Source organism: Mytilus galloprovincialis, chromosome 6 (genome assembly GCF_965363235.1).
Source record: "Mytilus galloprovincialis chromosome 6, xbMytGall1.hap1.1, whole genome shotgun sequence".
Classification (NCBI taxonomy): Eukaryota; Metazoa; Mollusca; class Bivalvia; order Mytilida; family Mytilidae; genus Mytilus; species Mytilus galloprovincialis.
In genome coordinates this window covers 31304835-31322059 of record NC_134843.1, presented here as the reverse complement: position 1 = coordinate 31322059, position 17225 = coordinate 31304835, and the positions used below count along the sequence as shown (strand labels likewise).

Genomic DNA, 17225 nt, shown 5'->3' with positions numbered 1-17225 from the left:
TTCGACTTGTTAAACTGTTTTCTTTGTAACTGGATTATTAATTTATTTATTTAATCTAAATTATCATAATCATTTGCTGAAACTTAGTTGATTAATTCGACAAATGGATCGTCTATCCTCAGATTGTATTCTCCTGTCTGGTTTGTTGGTCTACCTGTACAAGCTCAGGTACAAGTGATTAGCGATCTTAATCCGGATAACCCTCAGGCGTTAGAACTGTGTTGGATTATAACATAAAAAGCCTAAGGGTTATGCAATTACATGCATTTGATTATAATTGATAAAAAAAAATGGCGTCGGGCTACAAAAAATGATGAAGTTTTGAACGATGGTGGAAGACAATTTAACGATGGCGCAAGACAATTTAACGATGGGGCGAGTCATTTGACGATGGCGCAAGACATTTGAACGATGGCGGGGCGCCATCGTTAAACAGGCCATGGAGATCCCTGCTTAATTAAAGGGATACGCGGATCTATGATGGGCAGAAATACGAATTTCTTGAATTTTGTTACGTTAGTATGAACAGAACAGAACTTTTGCACTAGGCATCGACTATGTGTGTATGTGTTTGTGTGGCTAGGGTGAAGTTTTAAGAATCAAAATATTGATTGTTGATGTCTTTCTAGCCAAAAGGATAGTGTTATTATATAGTATAATATCAGTGTTTACGTGCACGTGCGTATTCTTTTTAATGAAGGATCGTCAATATGTACTATCCATTAAGTTAAACGTATATATCGATCATAACGGAATAGATTTAAAAATACCAAACAGGATGTACTGCTTAATTAAAGGGATACGCGGATCTATGATGGGCAGAAATACGAATTTCTTGAATTTTGTTACGTTAGTATGAACAGAACAGAACTTTTGCACTAGGCATCGACTATGTGTGTATGTGTTTGTGTGGCTAGGGTGAAGTTTTAAGAATCAAAATATTGATTGTTGATGTCTTTCTAGCCAAAAGGATAGTGTTATTATATAGTATAATATCAGTGTTTACGTGCACGTGCGTATTCTTTTTAATGAAGGATCGTCAATATGTACTATCCATTAAGTTAAATGTATATATCGATCATAACGGAATAGATTTAAAAATACCAAACAGGATGTACTGCTTAATTAAAGGGATACGCGGATCTATGATGGGCAGTACATATTGTAAATATTTTTTTTGATATTTGATTTTCCAATTGTACTGAGTTATTTAATTCCCCATTCAGATGTTATGGTGAATTATTCATAATTCTTCGAACTTTTCATCATGTATATTATAATTATCATGTTTAAACGACCAGAAAATTTAATATTTTTGTGCATAAAATTTTGCAGCCAAAACGCTGAAATCCGTTTTCCGTCGGGGGGGGCTTCGCCCCCCTGAATTCCATACCAGGACTCTGCCATGGAGCTGTTGGGGGCCTTAAGCGGCCCCCAGACCCCTGCCGATTTGTGCCTACAGTTGAATGAATGCCTAGCTACGCCCCTGATCCGTGATTATACAAATTCACTGTAACATATATATACACTGATTATACATGTACATGCACATTTTAGCAAACACCTTTTTTAAAAAGGACAACAAAAATTCACAGCTATCTATCATGTCTACATGTAAAAACATTAAGTGCAAAGCTATTCTTTTTAATTTATCAAAAACTTGGGTTTTTTTTTTTCAAAAGATATAACAGTCAATCAAACAATTTTACACCAAACATGCCAAAAGGAACACTTTTAATATTAATTACTAACATAAAAAATATAATAATCCAATTCACTAAGACACACTTGGTAAAAAGTATACACTGTAATATGCACTTGTGAGATGATCAAATGACGATACATTAGGTTTCTAAAATTATAATGTATAGATGTATGTCGAGTTACATAATCTCTAAATCTGACTCAATGTTTTACCTGTTTCATTGTTTTACCATGTTTAAAGCCAAGTATTGCAAATGTATTGCAAATGTATTGCAGATACATGTATGTGAAAAAAATTGGTACATTAAAAAAACATATGTACCTATAAATACTAGTATTAAGTCATGGAACGCTCACTAATTCAGTTTATGCAGATCTACCCTACATGTGTATGTAAAATAAAAAGATGGCATGACTGCCAACGACCAGTCCAAAGGACATGGATTAAAGCAACTATAGATCAAGTACTTTATCATGTTTATCAGTTTTAAATATTGTTTGTCTCATCTAACACTGTCTAACATGTCTAATATGCCTAATCTATAAGTTTTTTTTTTCTTTAATGAGTTGGTTGGCAAAAAGTTCTGACAATGACATAACCATCTATATATACAATATATGGTCATTCTGTTGGTTTTTCATGTTTTTTATTTGACAAATAAATGATAAATGAAAGTTTGCAGTTATACATTGTAATATATATACATGTACAGGTAAAACAATGTAAAATGTGTATTTGTTTGTTGACCATGTTGACAGTGACTGGTTCAATTTCTTTAACAGTACATGTACATGTACAAATATAAATAAAATAACAATGCCCATCTCATTATATTAGATATTAAATGAAAATTAAAAAAGGGTGTTTCGGTTTCATTATGCGCATGTGGCCATGGCTGCTGCATGTGTTGGTAGTGATGTAACAAATAATTTAAAAAGTAATGGTAAAGAGACTGTTTTCTCCTTCATTTCCTTTACTTATGCATGTAATTTGAAACTACAATCATGACATTTAAACCTACAGTACAGTTGTCTTCAATCCATACATGTACTAATAAAAATGAAAATGTTTAATTATGTACACATGTACATGTTTATATCAATATTGATTTTCCTCAATCCATCCCTTTATCTTTTTCGGCAGTGGTAGTTCTTGAATATGGTCATAACGAGTATATTGACGAATGACAAAACGACACAAATATTGCAATGATCTGACTTGTGTAAACCTTGACACAGGTTTTGTCAGTCTAACCGGGAATGACGGAGCACCAGGGGATCTTGAACGAGAATAACAAAATATTCCAGTCTGAGAATCATTCATTGAATGTTCAATTAAATCAACAATAGAGGGATAACCCTCAGTGTCTGGTTGTGCATAGAAACTAAACATTCCATTACAATGTTCAATTCTTGTATGCCAAGTTCTACCATATGATCTGAAACTTAAACTTAACAAATAGCGCTCATCAGAGCTATCTCTAACAAGAAAAGCACCATCAGGCTGATTTAACAGTTTATCTTCTGCTTCCACTCTAGTAATAGGACCCCAGTACCATCCAAATTTTGAAAGTCTGAACAATTCTTGCGTTAAACTCCAGATTTTAGGACCACCTTCATCATCAAGAATTTCTGGATGGCACAGCAGCTCCTGAGAATTATTTAGTCTTTTTTCAACTGAGACAAAACTGGTCAAGTTGAGACAGTGTCCGTTTGACGAGGCATACACAGAATTTCCTTGCCCACTTCGTTGTACCTCTTGATATGTAATCAGTTTTTCTTTTGAGTGTTTTTCAGGTTTTATATGATCACTTTGCTGAAATCTAGAGATGTCTTTATTACGATAACTAACTTTATCTTTTGTCAATAATGAATTAGAATCTGTATTCACATGATAATCACTAAACTTGTGTAAATTGTTTGAAGATGTGGTCAGATCTAAGCTATCACAACTATGAGATGAGGAATTAGACTTTAATGAAGCATCACAGATGGTTTTACGACATCGTCCTTTCTTTTTCTTTGAGTTTGAATCACAAATGTTAGGAGCAGTGTAATGAGATTCGGTGTGAGTGTGGTCAGTTTCATCTGTTTTTCGTCTAAAATTTAACGTCAATTTTCTTTTAAAACTTTTGAAAAGTCCAAATTTTTCCTTTTTACGAATTGAAGGCTCATCAATCAACGTTCCAGATGGTGCCACATTGTCACTTTCAATTGATGCTGCAACTAGTGTACTGATGGGAGTTTCACTGTTTTCACCTGATTGTCTTTCGACTCCTTGACTTGACAGTCTCATTCCTTTAAAGGATATCTTCTTCATGTTAACCTATATAGGCAGAAACATTTTTAAATAGCTTACATCATAAATCGTGACAAAACAATAAAAATTCTTATGCAGGTAGTTCATCTCTGGGTGATTCCCAAAATCATTTTTTGATTCGCATGCGCAGTGATGTAAGGGTAAATCTTGACCGCATTTTTGTTAATTCCATTGGATAATAATAATTAGTAATGTAGTAAATATCATTTAAATATCATCATGTTTTTTTAAAACAATCTCTTATTCTTATCTGATAATCATAATAGTCTTTTTATTCCAAAAAAATATTTTATCTGTGATATTTTACTGCGGTAATATTAAATGGCAGCCTCCATGGAAAAAACTTGAAAATGGATTCAGACGAAGAAGAAACGTTTATTTGTCTCGGAAACCCAGTGGAACAAATTGATGAAGGTATTGTCCCTAGGAACAATTCCCATGAAATATCTTTTCAGTTATATTGCAGATTGTCCGAAGTTTAATCAGCTGTGAGGCGTAGAAAAGTAGTCAGAAAAAGCAAAGGGGACAAAAAACGGAAAAAAGACGTTTCGGCCCTGGAGACAATTGGGACTTTGTTGATTCGTCCTTGGCCTATTCGCCGAAATAGAACTTCGACAATGTAATATGGTGCAGGCATCACCATAGGCGGATCCAGGTGGACATGATATGGCACAAAATGTGCACCTGAATATAGGTATCTTGTTTTGTTACCCCCATTGAAGCAATGGTTACATTGGTTACATTGGTTACACACATGGACCTTAAGTAAATGATATGCAATAGTGACTTTATCTGTTGCAAACTGTACATGCATGGCTGTCCATGGGGAATCCAGTAAAAATTTGTAACAAGCCTGGGAAAGTCGGGTTACAATGGTTACATGCATGGGAAATCAGGTTACAATGGTTACATACATGAAGAATAGGGTAACAATGTAACATGCATGGAGAAATTGGTTACAATGGTTACATGCATTGGGAAGTCATGTAACAATGGTAACATACATGGGAAAGTCAGGTTACAATGGTTACACGCATGGAGAATCAGGTTACAATGGTTACACGCATTGAGAATCAGGTTACAATGGTTATATTACATACATGGGAAAGTCAGGTTACAATGGTTACACGCATGGAGAATCAGGTTACAATGGTTACATACATGGGAAAGTCAGGTTACAATGGTTACATACATGGGAAAGTCAGGTTACAATGGTTACATACATGGGAAATTCAGGTTACAATGGTTACATGCATGGAGAATCAGGTTACAATGGTTACATACATGGGAAAGTCAGGTTACAATAGTTACATGCATGGAGAATCAGGTTACAATGGTTACACGCATGGAGAATCAGGTTACAATGGTTACATACATGGGAAAGTCAGGTTACAATGGTTACATGCATGGAGAATCGGGTTACAATGGTTACATACATGGGAAAGTCGGGTTACAATGGTTACATACATGGGAAAGTCAGGTTACAATGGTTACATGCATGGAGAATCAGGTTACAATGGTTACATGCATGGAGAATCAGGTTACAATGGTTACATACATGGGAAAGTCGGGTTACAATGGTTACATACATGGGAAAGTCAGGTTACAATGGTTACATGCATGGGAAAGTCATGATTACAATGGTTACATGGATGGAGAATCAGTTTACAATGGTTACATACATGGGAAAGTCGGGTTACAATGGTTACATACATGGGAAAGTCGGGTTACAATGGTTACATGCATGGAGAATCAGGTTACAATGGTTATATTACATACATGGGAAAGTCAGGTTACAATGGTTACACGCATGGAGAATCAGGTTACAATGGTTACATACATGGGAAAGTCAGGTTACAATGGTTACATGCATGGAGAATCAGGTTACAATGGTTACATACATGGGAAAGTCAGCTTACAATAGTTACATGCATGGAGAATCAGGTTACAATGGTTACACGCATGGAGAATCAGGTTACAATGGTTACATACATGGGAAAGTCAGGTTACAATGGTTACACGCATGGAGAATCGGGTTACAATGGTTACATACATGGGAAAGTCGGGTTACAATGGTTACATACATGGGAAAGTCAGGTTACAATGGTTACATGCATGGAGAATCAGGTTACAATGGTTACATGCATGGAGAATCAGGTTACAATGGTTACATACATGGGAAAGTCGGGTTACAATGGTTACATACATGGGAAAGCCAGGTTACAATGGTTACATGCATGGGAAAGTCATTGTAACCCGATTCCCCATGTATGTAACCATTGTAACCTGATTCTCCATGCATGTAACCATTGTAAACTGATTTTCCCATACATGTAACCATTGTAACCTATTTCTCCATGCATGTAACCATTGTAACCAAATTCTTCATGTATGTAACTATTGTAACCCGATTCCCCATGTATGTAACCATTGTAACCTGATTCTCCATGCATGTAACCATTGTAACCTGATTTTCCCATACATGTAACCATTGTAACCTATTTCTCCATGCATGTAACCATTGGGTGACATCCCATTAGTCCGACAACCATTATTCCGACAGCCCATTACTCCGACAGCCCATTATTCCGACAATGCATCTGTCTTGTGTGTATGGGTAAATTTTCTCTAAAAAGACCAACCTGTTCTCTTTAATATTTGGGGTTGTCCGTTTTGATTCCAATCATTCTTTCCATGCGGGATATTTGTCTCATTATATTGGAGTTGAAACACTTGCTTATTTCAACTGCTCAGTCCTTACCCTCGACACAGACGACATCATACCATTATAAGATCCCCTAAAAAAGTTTTGCGGTCGTATTAAGACAAATATGACGGACAAGAACATTTCGGTAACTGAGTCTTCTACTTAAATAGTCATGAGGAAAAATGATATCGGGTCAGTGACTGTATATGACATAGAAATATACAGTCAACGCAGTTTGACTGGTAAGAAATCTAAGACAATGTGTGACATTCTTGTCCTGCTTGTGTCTTTGTCAAATTGTCTAATTGTAAACAAATAAGTACATTATGTGTTTTATGGCAAACTTGACACTTATTTTTCATTTAAAGATTGTGTTCAAGAGAAAAAATATTTAGATATCATTGATTTTAAGAAAGGTACTTCATATGTTAATTAAGAATCGGTGCTCACCCATTACATTAAGAACTGAAAATGTCAGATACTCAAACAATCGTATTGTACAGCTGATAAAGTTGAGGATGAGCAACATTTTTCAATCGAATGCTTACTTTATAATAATTTGAGGGAGGAACTCTTTTAGCATATATCTAGCACATGTCAGAACTTGAAAAAGTTAAATAAATTTTCGATGTTTAAAAACACAAGAAAACTTTACTATTAAGGGGGGAAAATGATGATTATATTGTTAGTTCTTTTGAATTATATAGTGCATGTCTTGATAAGGACTGTTATTTGATATCAATGTGTTAGTTAAGGTTTTTTTCTATTTTGTTTTGGCTCCAATTGTGACTGAGGCTTATGTTGCTATAAAGATAATTATATCATATTAGTATTGTAAAGTCTTAATGTTGACCCAATCATTATACCGACGCTTCGAAAAAGCGGGGGCTTACTGTTTTGCCTCTGTCTATCCATCCGTCCAACTGTCCGTCCGTCCGTCAGTTAGTCAGTCAGTCAGTTCATCCGTCCATCCCATGAATATTTTCGTTGCATTTTTTTCATGAACTACAATACAAGGACTTCTGAAAGGTTTATTGAAGTCGGCTATATCGTTTGATGCGTTTTCAGATTCATTGTCAACGACTTCCTGTTTACCGAACACTTTTCACATGACAGCCAAGTTAAAAATGTTCGTCCCATTGTTCTCAGGAACTACAATACAATGATTTCTGAAATTTGGTTTCAATGTTTATATAAGTCAACTCTACTGCGTGATGCTTTTTCAGATTCATAACTCAACAGCGAAATTTTTGAATCATCAGTAGCTCGCACCATCACTGGTTGTTCTTGATTTATATTCTCTTTATAGACCCTTTAATTTGGAAAATGAAATATTCTTTCTGTTCTATTCTATATACAGATTTCGAATTGAGTATATATAGAAAGTATTCGAACTACCTAAGCTTTATTTTATATATACGGAGTTATTTTTTAAAATATGTGATTACATATTTAAACGTAATAATACAGACAGACAAATTTTATTTTACTCTTATACCCTGATACTTGACTTGATAAGTGTCGGAGCAATGGGTTGTCGGACTATTGTGTTGTCGGACCAATGGGCTGTCGGACTAATGGGCTGTCGGAATAATGGCGTGTAACCAACCATTGTAACCTATTTCTCCATGCATGTAACCATTGTAACCAAATTCTCCATGTATGTAACCATTGTAACCCGATTCCCCATGTATGTAACCATTGTAACCTGATTCTCCATGCATGTAACCATTGTAACCCGATTTTCCCATACATGTAACCATTGTAACCTATTTCTCCATGCATGTAACCATTGTAACCTATTTCTCCATGCATGTAACCATTATAACAAAATTCTCCATGTATGTAACCATTGTAACCTGATTCCCTATACATGTAACCATTGTAACCTGATTCTCCATGCATGTAACCATTGTAACCCTAAATCATTGTAACCTAAATAACTTATGTAACCTCACAGCCATGAATAATGGGGTTGCCATGGTAACAAGATGGCTAAAAGGGATTCTTGCATGTGTGTAACCAGTGTAACCAATGTAACCATTAGGTGAATGAAAGTCACAAATGGACTAGAGAATTTGTGAATGATTTATGATAGTTCATACGTGTGTAACCAATGTAACCAATGTAACCATTATGTCAATGGGGTTACAAAACAAGATACCTATATTCAGGTGCACATTTTGTGCCTTATATGATGATAGGGTGGAGGGCCCTGGCGTCCCCTTTTGAGGGAAAAATTTGGTTGATTTATATGAGGCAAACGTGACCTGTGAAAATAAACTCATCATAGATACCAGGACTAAATTTAGTATATACGCCAGACACATGTTTCGTCTACAAAAGACTCATCAGTGACGCTCGAATCCAAAAAAGTTGAAAAGGCTAAATAAAGTACAAAGTTGAAAGAGGACGAAGTCCGTATCAATTATTTTTTTTAATTCTAACATATTTTTATGTTAATAAAGACAGGGGTAGGACTTGTTTCTAGCAAACGGCTTACGCCGTTAGCCGTCGGCAAACCGGCATGACACTTGTTTGTAAAAATATTCAGCACTGCACATGCCCGGCTTACGGCACTCTAGCCGGTTTGATTTGACCGGCTAAGCGGCGAAAAACATGGCTGACTGTTGTAAGAACCGAATTTGTTCATTTAAAACTGTATTGTTAATCATCGCGAAATAGCCAAAACGCGCTAAAAACCTAACTAAACAAACTAACATTTGTATTTATATACTGTACTAGAATTGCCGAGGTCTCAAGGAAGATAAGTATTTGTAACTAATTGTAGTCACCCTTTATAAATAAATTATTTATTGTTATTATTATTATCATATTTATCCTGTTGTTAATTGTTAATTGTAAATAATTGAGCAACGTATAAATGCTTTGTCGCTCTTGAGAATGTTTTTTTTACAGTTGTGAACGTTTAATAAATATCACAATTCAGTCTGTAAAAGATATAGCTGCAATTTTCCTTCTTCATCTATCTCAAACAGCTGGAATAGGCCATAACCTATTATAGCTGGTAGTAATGGTCCTTGGGCAGCCATGTTAGATTTGCCGGTATATAAGCCGTTCCACTTGTTTCTCGCACGAATAGGCGTACGCCGGTCACATGACCGGCGCATGACCAGCTTACTAGAAACAAGTGCACCCAGGGAAATATCGTAACCTTTCCAATGATGGTCCTGTTGTAAGGGATTTAAGTTGTGACGTTATTTCTAAAGTTATATATGACATCATATTCAATGAAAACAAAGAAACCCTGTCATTAGGTAAAGTTTTTTTCATATCAAACAATTAATATGAGGCATTGGGACGTCTGTGCAAATTATTTTTTTTTATTTCAAACATGTTAATAAAGGAAATGAAAATACTGTTACGTTTCCAAATTCTGTTCTGTTGTTAGGGATTTAGTTGTGACATTATTTAAGTTATGATGCCATCTTCAATGTAAGTAAAGAAACGATTTCATCAGGTAATGTTTTTTTCATATAAAACAATTATTAAACATGTTAAAAATGAATTGGTATTGAGTTCCAATCCTATATTTTACTATTCTGTTTTAAAATATATAATATATTCAAAGTCTCATGCATACAAGACCGGAAAAAGGAAGTATATTACTGGGAAAATGGGGGGATTTAAAAAAAGTCTGAAAAAAAAGTTAACGATTTTGAGTTCATTAGTATATTGAAAAATTTGGGAAATTTCCCCATTTTTTTAATTTATTTTTTATTGATTTTTCTACTGTAATAGTGGACTTCGTCCCTATATTAAAAACGAATTGATTTTGAGCTTCTATATTTTACTAGACTTATAAATATATTTATATTATTCAAAGTCTTTGCAAACAAGACCTGAAATTTTTCAACCATAATTGAAGACTATGTCCCCATATAAAGGGAATCACTGAAGCATGAAGTGGACACCCCCCTTTTTCGGTCAGTCAGCTGCCGGGACTTGTAGGGGTTAGTACTTCATCCCTCTTCCATCATCAGGATAAATCAAATAAAACTCAATAATTTATTTACAAATGTACAATGTTTAACATTCAAATAAAACATAGTCAAATGAAATGAAAAACATGAAAAAGAGTACAAATGTATTACATTGTATTTCAAAAGTTAAGTTAAAATATTTGTAAGGGTTCCACGGAACTCAGTGTCTCACCTACTTTTGCTGTTAATCATGTTTATCAAACACTCAAAAAAAATGATGAAAAAAATCAATAAAATTATTCCTCTCGATACTATCTTTTGATTGTCTGTCCAAGTTTGGTAAAAATCCAGGCTATTTTATATACCGGTAATTAAGAATCTTAAAAATGTTTTAAAAACTTTAACTGCAGACTGCATGATAGATATTTTATATAGATATTTTTATTTTAAAGAACCACTTGGTACATACATGAAAAACAATATATTACAATTTATACATGAAAAACAATATATTACAATTTATACATGAAAAACAATATATTACAATTTTAAACATAAGCAGTCAATTAACATGTATATTTATACCAACCAGCCTTTAGAGGCTTATGATGCACTGTCATTTATGTACGAACAATTATATGAATAAATTTCAAATCCAGTAATTCTTATTATATCAGAGGCTTAATTCTTATTAGATACAATGTAGTAATGTTAACTGGAAGAAAACTAAGTCCATTTATAAGTACAATAGGGAAAAAATGGAATTTTATTTTTACAAAATTTACTTCTGGATACTACATGTACTATCTTCTGATCACAAACAAGCTTCTTGCCAAGTTTCGTAAAATTCCAGGATAGTTTAAGAAAGTTATTAAAATTTTAAAACTTTAACCACAGAGCAAATGTAATGGTTCCTGGTAGAAAAACTAATTCCATTTACAAGTAAATACGGAAAAAATGGAATTTTATTTTTACAAAATTTACTCCTGGATACTATCTTATGAACATACACAAGCTTCTGTCTAAGTTTGGTAGAAATCCAGGATATTTCAAGAAAGTTATTATAATTTCATAAACTTTTAACCACAGAATATTTGTGGCCGCCGCTGCCTCCAGAATGTAGGATCGCAAGGTCTCGCTTTTTCGACTAAAGTCGAAGGCTCGACAAAAATGAAATGGAATTAAACATAATTATTTCACTGCAATTGAAATGGAAAAGAAAAGTATTTCAAGTTAAATAAAATAGTTATTCAAAATCTCAGTTTGAAAAGTTAATGTAACTGCATACTCATGTTGTGTTAAGAATTTAATAACATACTACTTGTAGCAGGAAAAATTGTTATTAGTGAATTTTAAATTAAAAAAACCTGTGTAGATTGGTATAAATATTTACATAAAAATGATTGATAAAATTCACTATATTCCAGATGCACCATTGAAGAAGCCAGTGTTTGTCGGAGACTTGAAGGTGAAAGATAATAAAGGCAGACAGAGATTCCATGGAGCATTTACTGGAGGATTTTCTGCCGGATATTTTAACTCTGTTGGATCTAAAGATGGTAAAAACAATTTCAGACATTTTAGATAAGATACAAGATATGTTGGCATTTCATTTGGAAACTGCTTAAAGTTCCAACTTGTTGGTCATGAATTATTTTGAAATTGTCCTAATCTATACATTGCATCGTTTCAAAGAATTAGTTGCTATCGTATTAAGCTCTTTTACTCATTAGTTAACCATGATAACATTTTGCACAATTTGAAGGTGAATAAAAATATTTTGATATCTACTAATTAAAGTAATTTCATGATTAGATATTTATGATTGAAAAATCAGTTGATTATATTAATTAAAAGTTAAAACAAAAATTTGAATCACTATACTTGCATAAAGGTTTTAAGGTTTTTAGGTCATGCCAGTATTTACAAAATGTATATTGTAGTCCACTTTTAAGAGATTTGAAATTAAATAATTTTTTTATTTTGAAAGGCTTTGCACCCTCAGAATTTGTATCTAGAAGAGACAAAAAGTATGAATCTATGCAACAAAAACCTGAAGATTTTATGGATGATGAGGTAAAATTATTGTCATTGTAGTACATGTAAACACTGTAAATTAAATAGATGCCCTAAAATTTCAAATTAATTATGATATGTAAGTGAGATATAGGAAGATGCAGTATTAGTGCCGATGAAACAACTCTCCATCTAAATAAAAATTTATAAAAGTAAACCATTAAAGGTCAAGGTACAGCCTTCAACACGGAGCCTTGGCTCACACTGAACAGAAAGCTATAAAGGGCCCCAAAAATTAGTAATGTAAAACCATTCAAACGGGAAAACTAACCGTCTAATCTGAAGGCTAAAGTGTCTATTTCATGTATTTGTTTGTAAGTGCTTCAAAGATATAATGATTCCAATAGCTACTTGAATTTTTTGGTCAACTGCTTTTATTTAAAAGAAGGGATCAATTAGATGTTATCTTTGCCACTAACAGTCTGACAATCAGACTTAGTGACTAATTCTAAAAGATTACTTCCATATTATTTAGAAGAAAAATTCCAAAATGATTTTAAATGTAGCTGGGGGAAATATGGATAAAAATATATACAAAAAATTGTAGAGTCAAAGCAATTAGGGTTTTATGGTTAATTCTGCTTCAGAAAGTTGACCTCTTGTCTGAATTTAAAAAAAAATTAAAACTGGTATGATGGATGCAGATTCATAATACATTTTTAAAACATCAGACACCTATTTAAAAAAAATAAAAAATTGATATGTCCTTAATGTCCAAATAATTGTAACATTAATGAAAATTTATTAATCTACTACACACTATAGGATTTCAATGAACATGGGATAGCTCCAAGAAAACTGGTTACATCAGAGAAATTTTCTACAGAAGAAAGAAGAAAGAGACGTTATGATGAAGGACAGGCCTTAATGACAGGAACTGTATTTGAAGGAACATCAGCCTTAACAGATTATATTCTACCTGAAAAGTAAGATCCCTGACAAAACTTATGCAGTGTAAACATGGTAAAAAGATCTATGTACTATCTCTTCTCAATGCTATTTTCATGATGACAAAGTTTCTACAGAGTTATTCTCTTTTGAGAAAGAAAGTATACATCAATCAATTCCCAAAGATTTTCCACCTGCAATAAAATATTATATTGATTTTTTGCAACCTTCAGTGCAAAAAAAAATAATGACAAGCATGTCAAAATTATCAAATTTTAAATTTATGCATCGTTTTAGAAAAAAGTAAAATAACAAAAATACTGAACTTAAAGTAAAATTCAAAACAGGAAGTCCTTTATCAAATGGCAAAAACAGGAAGTCCTTTATCAAATGGCAAAAACAAACACATCAAACTAATGGATAACAACTCGTATTTCTGACTTGGTGCAGACATTTCCAGATGTACAAAATAGTGGATTAAACCTGGTTTTTTAGCTAGCTAAACCTGTCACTTGTATGACAGTCACATATATAGCTTATCTTTGCAACAGGCATAGGATGGTCTTTTTTCATTTAGTGCAGTCTGTAGTTCTCAACTTTTTCAAAGCCAATCTATACATTGTATCAAGTTATATAAAGAATTGATGAAACTGGTAATATTTTCTGAAAGGTGTATATGATGGAGATGAAAATTTAGACTACTGGATATTACTGTATCAATTTTGCAACTTTTTCACAAAAGATAATTAAATAATTTGATGATAATTTTTTAATGACTTTTCCTGTATATTACAGACTAAGTGTTGGAATAAAGCTTCTAAAGAAGCTGGGATGGAAACAAGGACATGGAATTGGCAGTAGAAAGAAACAAGAGAAAGGTAGTCAAACAGTACTTATATGTCTTGTGAATCCAGGGGTTCTTGTAACAGGGGTCTAAGGTCAAGAACCTGTCTTTTCTAGGAGAGAACTTTTCATATTTTACAAAAGTCAAGGACCTACGTACCATTCTTTTCACTGATGCTTTATACATGACCATTGATTTCTTATGGAGGCCCTTTCACTTAAAATTTCAAATGGTCCTGGACTTTTCATTTTTTTAAAGCAAATTTGAACCCCTAAATTTTTATATGACCACAAAAAAAATTTGTGTTTGTATATTGGTATCACGTAGTCCACAGCATCGTCCAAAGACACTTAGTTTCCAGACAATAACTTTATTTTAATTGAATGGATCTCTATGAAATTTAAACACAAGGTTTGAAACCACAAAAAAAAAGAAGGTCCGGATTGATTTTGGGGGTTATGGTTCCAACAGTTTAGGAACAAGGGGCCCAAAAAGGGGTCAAAATAAGTATTTTTTCTAGTTTCCAGACAATAAGGTGTGTGTAAGTGTATGGATCTTTCTGAAATTGTACCACAAGGTTCCATTTCAAGAAAGGAAGGTTGGGGTTGATATTAAGGGGTTACCGTTATGGCCAAAACTGTTTAGGAATTAGGGGCCAAAAACAATACTTTTCTAATACTTTGTATAAGTTGCTTATTTCTTGACCAATTTCAATGAGGTTTTCTTCATGAATTCTTGGGGTTCTTAAATATGCTGAATCTAACCGTGTATTAAGATTTTGGAATTGGCCCCCGTTTTTAAATTGGTCCACATGAGGTCCAATGGGTCTAAAATTAAACTTTGTTTGATTTTAACAAAAAAATAATTCTTAGGGTTCATTGATATGCTGAATCTAAACATGTATTTCGATTTTTGATTATGGGCCCAATTTTCAAGTTGGTCCAAATTAGGGTCCAAAATCAAACTTTGATTTCATCAAAAAACTATTATTGGGGTTCTTTGATATTTCAAAACTATCTGTGTTTTTAGATTTTAAGTTTTTGGTCCTGTTTTCAAATTGTTCTACATTACGGTCGAAAGGGTTCAAAATTTGATTTTGTTTGATTTTAACAAAACTTGAATTTTTGGGGTTCTTTCATATGCTGAAATTAAACATGTATTTCGATTTTTGATTATCATGATTTTGGGCCCAGTTTTCAAGTTGGTCCGAATTGGGGTCCAAAATTTAAATTTGTTTGATTTCAACAAAAATTGAATGTATGGGTTTCTTTGATATACTAAATCTAACCATATATTTAGATTTTTGATTTTTGGGCCCTGTTATCAAACTGGTTCACATTGAGGTCAAAAGGGTCCAAAATTAAACTTTGTTTGATTTCATCAAAAATTGAATTCTTGGGATTCTTTGATATACTGAATCCATGGCCATGTATTTAGATTTTGGATATTAGACCATAATAGGTAAATTTAAATTTTTTTAAGTTCATAAGACCACATTCATTCTGTGTCAGAAACCGATGCTGTGTCAACTAATCACAATCATAATTCAGAGCTGTATCAAGCTTGAATGTTGTGTCCATACTTGCCCCAACTGTTTAGGGTTCGACCTCTGGGGACGTATAAAACTGCGCCTTGCTGGAGCATCTGGTTGTTAATGTTATGTCATATTTGAGTAGGTTTTGTTAAAGATTTTTGTTATGATCTAAAATTGATGTGTATGATTGAATAAAATGAAATGTGTGGTATAAGTCAATTATTACATCTACATTACAACTAGAAAAGCCAAGCTATCATTTTAGCTTGAATAATGTGAATAACTGTTCCCTGAATCTATGTTCTAAATAAGGATACATATAAACCTAGACTATAGTATACCATACATATTTAAACAGATTCATTATTTAGAAAAAAAAAACAGTTTGTAAAGATTAAGTATACTATAGCATATTGCATTGACTTTTATTCAACAAAAAGACACAGTAAAATGGATTTCAAAACTTATTTGAATACATATTGTGATGATTTGGTATCTAAGGCTAGATTGTTTATATTAGTAACTGTTCTGCAGAAGCCTCATTTAATGCATTTGTATATACTTTAATTAAACATAGAAAAGAGTAAGATGTTTCGCAGGTAAACTTTGGGTCAGGTCAAACGTGAAGGGGTGTTCCAAAGGAAACTGTCAGTACGAGTAATGAGACACTTTGGAAGAACACCCCTCCTATAATAATGGTACGGCTACCATTGGGGTATAAAATCAGGAGAGATTCCTAGCTCAGGGTCGATTGTCATAAAGTCTTCGGAGACATAAGACCAAGGTACGGTACGTTTATATTCGAGATCGCTGTCTCTTATATATTAGATATTGTGTTAATATTACTAAGTGTAATAAAGAACAGGTTGGTGCCTGTTAGAAATACGGACTTGTACGTTTACAAGTTGGACCGTATTGTACCGTATAGGACAAGTGTGAGTCTGTGTGACCACCTTGTAAAGTACATAATTGTACCAAGAGAACAAGGACAAGTGTGTAAACTTGTAGGGTACATTATTGTACCAGGAGGACAAGTTTGTTCCTGACCCAGGACAAATTTGTAAGAGTACAAATTTGTACTAGTGTATATATTTTGAGTAGAATAGTTTATAGATGGTTTATTAACGATTGCAAAGAGCAGTTGTACATATTTTGGTTCATTGACATTAATATTTGAATAACGATTATTTGTTATATGTTTTGTAAAT

The 17225-nt window shown here is 33.3% G+C and overlaps 2 protein-coding genes across 3 annotated transcripts in view; one reads left to right on the top strand and one right to left on the bottom strand.

Annotated features, from left to right (window-relative positions):
• Positions 1-1631: 1631 nt before the first annotated feature.
• LOC143079366 (uncharacterized) lies at positions 1632-4151 on the bottom strand. The gene has a single exon (XM_076254643.1). It carries the CDS (start codon positions 4022-4024, stop codon positions 2804-2806), a length of 1221 nt encoding a protein of 406 aa, XP_076110758.1. The 5' UTR covers positions 4025-4151; the 3' UTR covers positions 1632-2803.
• A 165-nt stretch (positions 4152-4316) lies between these two features.
• LOC143079365 (G patch domain-containing protein 1-like) overlaps positions 4317-17225 on the top strand; it is a 33957-nt gene continuing 21048 nt past the window's right edge. For both annotated transcript variants that reach the window (XM_076254642.1, XM_076254641.1), the window contains exons 1-5: positions 4317-4438; positions 12103-12234; positions 12666-12751; positions 13517-13677; positions 14435-14517. In XM_076254642.1, coding sequence (XP_076110757.1) covers positions 4375-4438; positions 12103-12234; positions 12666-12751; positions 13517-13677; positions 14435-14517 — 526 coding nt within the window. In that variant the 5' untranslated portion in view covers positions 4317-4374. The remainder of the gene's footprint in view (positions 4439-12102; positions 12235-12665; positions 12752-13516; positions 13678-14434; positions 14518-17225) is intronic.

Coding starts and splice junctions, on each gene's coding strand:
- LOC143079366 (XM_076254643.1), bottom strand. CDS start 4,024: ATGAAGAAGATATCCTTTAAAGGAATGAGACTGTCAAGTCAAGGAGTC.